The sequence below is a fragment of the Octopus bimaculoides genome, chromosome 3, assembly GCF_001194135.2.
Source record: "Octopus bimaculoides isolate UCB-OBI-ISO-001 chromosome 3, ASM119413v2, whole genome shotgun sequence".
In the NCBI taxonomy this organism is placed as follows: Eukaryota; Metazoa; Mollusca; class Cephalopoda; order Octopoda; family Octopodidae; genus Octopus; species Octopus bimaculoides.
In genome coordinates this window covers 116,837,615-116,843,574 of record NC_068983.1, presented here as the reverse complement: position 1 = coordinate 116,843,574, position 5,960 = coordinate 116,837,615, and the positions used below count along the sequence as shown (strand labels likewise).

General features: G+C 33.3%; 1 protein-coding gene across 6 annotated transcripts in view; it reads right to left on the bottom strand.

Moving 5' to 3' along the window:
• Positions 1-5,960, bottom strand: part of LOC106881053 (protein O-mannosyl-transferase TMTC4) — a 300,747-nt gene that overhangs the window by 87,355 nt on the left and 207,432 nt on the right. For all 6 annotated transcript variants that reach the window (XR_008263718.1, XR_008263717.1, XR_008263716.1 and 3 more), the window contains one exon: positions 2,777-2,848. Coding sequence is in view for 3 of the 6 variants with exons in the window: in XM_052966480.1 (XP_052822440.1) it covers positions 2,777-2,848 (72 nt within the window). In the remaining 3 variants the exon portion in view is untranslated. The remainder of the gene's footprint in view (positions 1-2,776; positions 2,849-5,960) is intronic.

The following is a 5,960-nucleotide window of genomic DNA, read 5'->3' as shown; positions in this document are numbered from 1 at the left end:
ATATATATAAATGGAGTTAAATACAGGTGTTATTCAAATTCTTTTACTTCTTTAATTCTCTCCATTTCGTTCCCTTGTGATAAAGGCAAGGAATTTTGTCTTCTCTCTAATTGTGAACTATTTCTTATTCTTTTCATAAAAAGTCCTCTTGTAAACACGGTTATAGAGCGTGCTTATCGATGTGAACATTGGCAGAAACACACCTTTAGTTCATATAAGCGATATCTACCATTATACATAATTTAAACATTGATTTTCTTCTTACATTTTACTTCCATTAGATATATCTTTTTCCAAGACTTAAGGGTTTTATTTAATCTACATATCGTTCTATAATTCTCATTTATTTGGTTTCTGATTTTTTTTTCTTTCCTTTACCCCTCCTCTTTCTATAGACTACCTTTGACGTTATATCCTCTAACGTTTTTTTAAAAAAACTTAATACCGTTTTGTTCATCACTATACATATCCATCATATTCTGTTAAAATGGCTTATTGACGAGTTTTATTTCTTCATTTCCCTGAAGAGAAGATTACTTTGTTGTACACCATTTTATTCTTTGGAATAATACCAATGATATCTTCGAAACATGTGTCGGATGTAAAGGAATTTGAATAACACTTGCGTTTAATTCCATTTATTTATTTATATATATTATACAAAATATTTCACATTAACCCAGAGTTTCTACCTTTAAAAAACAAGGTGCTACGCCCTTTTTACTTGTGTGATTTTTTGCTACCCTGGTAACCGTTTATCTATTTCTTCCGTGTTAATTGTAAACAAGTGGAAAATACACATATCTATTTATATGAGTGTGTGTGTGTGTGTGTGTGTGTGTGTGTGTGTGTGTGTGTGTGTGTGTATGTATGTATGTATGTAAGTATGATTATATAGGGTGGAAATTAAGATAAACACAAGTATAAATTATTAGTGTATACGTGTGTTTTACTGCTGCAGTTACTTCAAACTCAGCAGTGGATATTCTAAGTGCATTTGGATGTCTAACCGCAACGAATTGTCAGAGGAAGACTTTTTTACATTCTTTTAAAAACATTTAGTATCAATATAATATCTTAATATGCACACATTTATGTTCGCAAGAAAAGAATTTTAAAGTGTTTTGACATTAAGTGTACAAACAATGATCATCGGGTAACTTTCAGAATTTCCTCTGATTTCCATTATAGTTAACCGTCAGTGCGGTTACATTTTGCAGCTTATATTCAATACAAGAATAACAGGCAGTTTGTATCGTCTCATTTTTTAAATAAAAAAGGGATATATATATCTTCAGTGCTTCTATGCTCACTCGTATAGAGAATGTATGGTATGTCTGCAAATGACTAATTATGATACGTGTAACTATTTAGCTGTTTTTCTCGCTTCTTGATTTTAAATGATATTATGATCCATCAAATATTTCGCAGTGATCTCAATTTTGATGCAGGACAATTATCAGATACGAATTTTCGTAGCTGTAGATGTCCACATCATTAAAGTAATGGCGGTTCATGCAAGTGTGGACACAAGATATTCTAGTACTGAAAACGTTGTATATACTGCATCTAGCTTACGTAACTAAATTCAAATTTTCACTATTCTCTAAACTGGAGTGGGTTACTTCCTTATCAAGGAGAGCCGTCTTCTCAAAAGAGTCTCACGTAAAACACACAAACAAGATGTATCTTATAACACATCTTGTCTGAATATTTAACGCATAGCATTAATATTTCTTTCTTAAAGAGAGTAAATAACAGAGAGTAAATAACACTGCAAAGAACATTCCAAGCAGAAGTGAAATAAGTTGTTCTATGTTCTCAGTACAGATTCCGACTAGATCATTTTTGCATTCTATTTCTCTGGGTTCAGCATGTAATATAGTTGCCAATAATATATTTTGATAGATTCAATTTATTTTATCTCACTCTGAGTTGAAATGCTGTCAAGGTTAACTTGGTCATCCATCTATCCATCCAATCAGAGTAACTACTAAGGTCTATTTAATCGACAATACTATATTCCTTAATTTAAGTCATTGTCACTATGTATTTTTTACATGGATATCGCCCTATGGCCAATCATTAATATCACACATTGTGTATCATTCCATTCATAATAACTAAAAATATAGAGATGGCAAGTAGGTAACTCAATATTTATACACTTCAGTTCGTTTGTGAAAATATATTTACCCAGAAAAATAATTTGAAGATCGGCCTAGTCTTTAAACAGAGTACGTGTGAAACCTTTGGGAAATGGTGATCTTGATTCTAATGCAATATCCATATGCGTCAGTACCATGAAACATTTGTCGAATGAAGAATTTGATTATGTAAATACAACTTGAAAGCAACTTTGACTTCTTTAATGAAAAGTTTGTATTCATGTAATCTGTGTATGTAGGACAAATCAGACTGGCAGAATTGGTCATAGATTCTCTGTTTCTTGCATCTTGTAACGAGCCACATAAGAAATAAGAAGGTTGATCTATGGCAGTATTCTTGTCTTAATCCATTTATATTACTGTGTTTCTCAAATGAATAAGTAGATATTGAATTACATCTCTTTCAGCGATGAATTTCATCCAAAAATATGTTTAATTGTTCTGCTATTATATAACTTGTATTTTTGGTCGCTACAATATATTCAATCGAAATTACTGGTATCCATAATGAATGCAATTAACAATGTTTAACACTGCTTTAATTAAAGGGTGTGCAAGTAAAATGAAATAATTAAAAACTATAGCATGAATGTATAAAGGAAACTTACCTTGGCATTATTTGGGCACACTTTAAGGCCTGAATGAAATAATCGTTTCCCATCGAGCCAATCTTTGTTTCTCTAAAATACAGAAAGAAAAATATTTACTTAATGGAATGTTATCATTATGTTGAAGATGCATATGCACATTTAATTGCAATAATCAATAATACGATATTATACAAATGATAGGTTTGCATCTCGATAATTGAAACTACTAATATTTTTGCTGCCAATTTGTTAACATTTGTAATGTCCTTTGGCTGACGTGTCGTTTGTTTTCGGTTAATTCATTGATACATACATTCATGCATTCGTTATCTTTTTATACTTTTATACTTTCATTTTTCTATTTCATTTTCTGTCTTTTTCACATACTGTAATTCTTATATTTGTTGCCAAGTAAATAAGTGAAAATGGAACTACTTATCCAGATTCACATTCACTATAATGCATTTGAATAATCCACTCAAATATTGGCGATACACGAGGTGGGTGTGGAATAGGAGATGCAAAGACAATGGACTGTTTAGTTACAATTACATTACATACAAACTACAAATATAAGAAAGCAACTGAACAATACTTAATGTGAGGACGTGCATCGCTAGAGATATTAGAATTTTCAGGATAATCGATTCACAAGAGAAAGGTATTTCTCATTAAATTTTGTGAGGTAAGCACATATGGAAATATCATCGTTGCATAAATCACAATATATCATATAATATGAAATATCGAGTGCAGTGTCTCAGAATTATAATAAGTCACGTCGAATTGTGAAATTTTTAGAAAAAAATCATCTGAGAAACGTTTTAAGCTGTCATAAGATGACGAGCTTGTACAACCATTAGCGCGCCGGGAAAAATACTTTGCAGCATTTCGTCCATCTTTACGTTCTGATTTCAAACTCCGCCGAAGTCGACTTTTTCTTTCATCCATTCGAGGTGGATAAAATAAGGACCAATCAAAGCAATGGGCTCAATGTAATCGACATCCCTTTCCCCTCAAAATTACTGGTCTTGTGCCAACACTAGAAGGAATATTTAAGTTGTCGAAAAACTCAGATAGATCTAAAAGACCAGTTATACTTCTTACACTTTTGCTACTGCAAATGTTGTTGCAATATATTTTTGTTGCATACTGCATCTTAAGAAATAAAATTTTGTATAAATGTCGCCTGCAATCTCTCAAAACTTAAACAGTAAAGAAAAGTTGGAATGTTTGAAAGTTTCGGTGAGTTTTGCAAAATTTAAACTAAAGAGACACACATGCACACATACACACACATGTATATCGTAGATAGATATAGATATATGAATATAGACAACTACACATACAAAGATATATGTGTGTATAAATACATACACACACATATTTACATACACACATTCATATGCACATATGTATATATATGTGAAGGAACGTGGCATAGTGGTCCGAGTATTCGGCTCACGATCGTAAGGTCGTGATTTCAACTCCTGAAGACGCGCTGTGTCCTTGAGCAAGACACCTTATTTCATTTGCTGTCAAAAATGAGTAGTACCTGTATTTCAAATGGCCAGCCTTGTCACACTTTGTCACGCGGAATCTCCCTGAGAACTACGTTAAGTGTACATGTGACTGTGAAGTGCTCAATCACTTGCATGCTAATTTCACGAGCAGGATGTCCCGCTGATCAGATCAATTACAGCCCTTACGTTGTAATCTGTGTGTGTGTGTGTGTGTGTGTGTGTGTGTGTGTGTGTGTGTGTGTGTGTGTGTGTGTGTGTGTGTGTGTGTGTGTGTGTGTGTGTGTGTGTGTGTGTGTGTGTGTGTGTGTGCGTATGTATATATAGTGAGAATTTACAAAAAGCAAAAAACGAAGACGAGTGTGTAAGCAACAAACAGATGTATTAGTTTAACGCTCGGGAAGTGAGAAAGTCTTTTACGTTTCTAGCCTACGCTCTTCGACAGAAAGGAACACACTTTGAAAGTGGAACTGGGAAGACAGCAGCCAAATAGAAGACCATAGCTTTGATTATAACTTCATTATATATTTCAGGAGTACAACTTTTCAACACGCTCTATGCCACACAGATCCTACTGAATTATGTTATGTGTTCGCGTAGCTGTGGAATGCTTACCCTCTAACATATAAATTGATGAGAAAGTACCGTTCGAAATTTCCCAATAAATAATGATAGTTTAGTTTCATATCGAAACATGTGTTTTCGCTAACTTCGACTTTTGTGAAACACACTAATTCACGTTTACTTTGTTTTCTATTTTTTTCTTTCTTAAAGTTCAATTGCAAAATCAAGCTTTGATACAGGATGTATATATAATCAATAGCAGTAGGTTTCAGGGAAATGAGCTCATGATGTGCATTATAAGTGGCAAAATGTTAACTCCATTTTTAGTTGAATAGATTAATGCAACGTAAAATGATGTGTCAGGAATCGAACCTAGAACTTTAAGGTCGTGAACCAAATTGCTTGGCCACTTGCTTTCATTGCGTGTATATATATATACGTAACTGTATGCTGGTTTTTATATGTATATATGCATGTGTGTATATGTATATGTATATTCTCTACCCTTACCTCTGCGAGCCCTCTTTAAGGAATTATACTACACACCTCCTTATCAATATATACGAAACCCACTGTTACTTCAACTGTATTGTTATCGGCACCGCAATCTGAAAGAGATAAATACCGCCCTTTATGAAATACTAGCTCAAAAGCCGGCTTTTAAGCTAGTATGTAGTTTTTAAGCAACTAACTCCGAATGGGAATATCTGCAAACAGATCTCTGACTTGTTTGGGAGAATTTGTTGCAATTGCTTCCTCCAGATTCATATCCCGATGATTATCATATTCGTCGCTAAAAGTCATGTAAAAAAAAAAAAATCGCCGAAAACAATCGCAGTAATGAAAACATAGGAATCCAAAATTTCAGGATTGCAGGTCCGGATTCAGGAATGTTTTTAATTTACTCACGGAGTCAGCCTGATTCCAAAATGGAATAGGAGTAAAGTTGAAAACGTATCACACACTGACACATTGACACTCACATTTATTATATTAGATATGTTTAATTTTGGGGAATTTGTATTTCAATTGCAGTGTATTTTGTATATATATGTGTATGTATATGTATATATCTAAACACACACACACACACACACACACACACACACACACACACA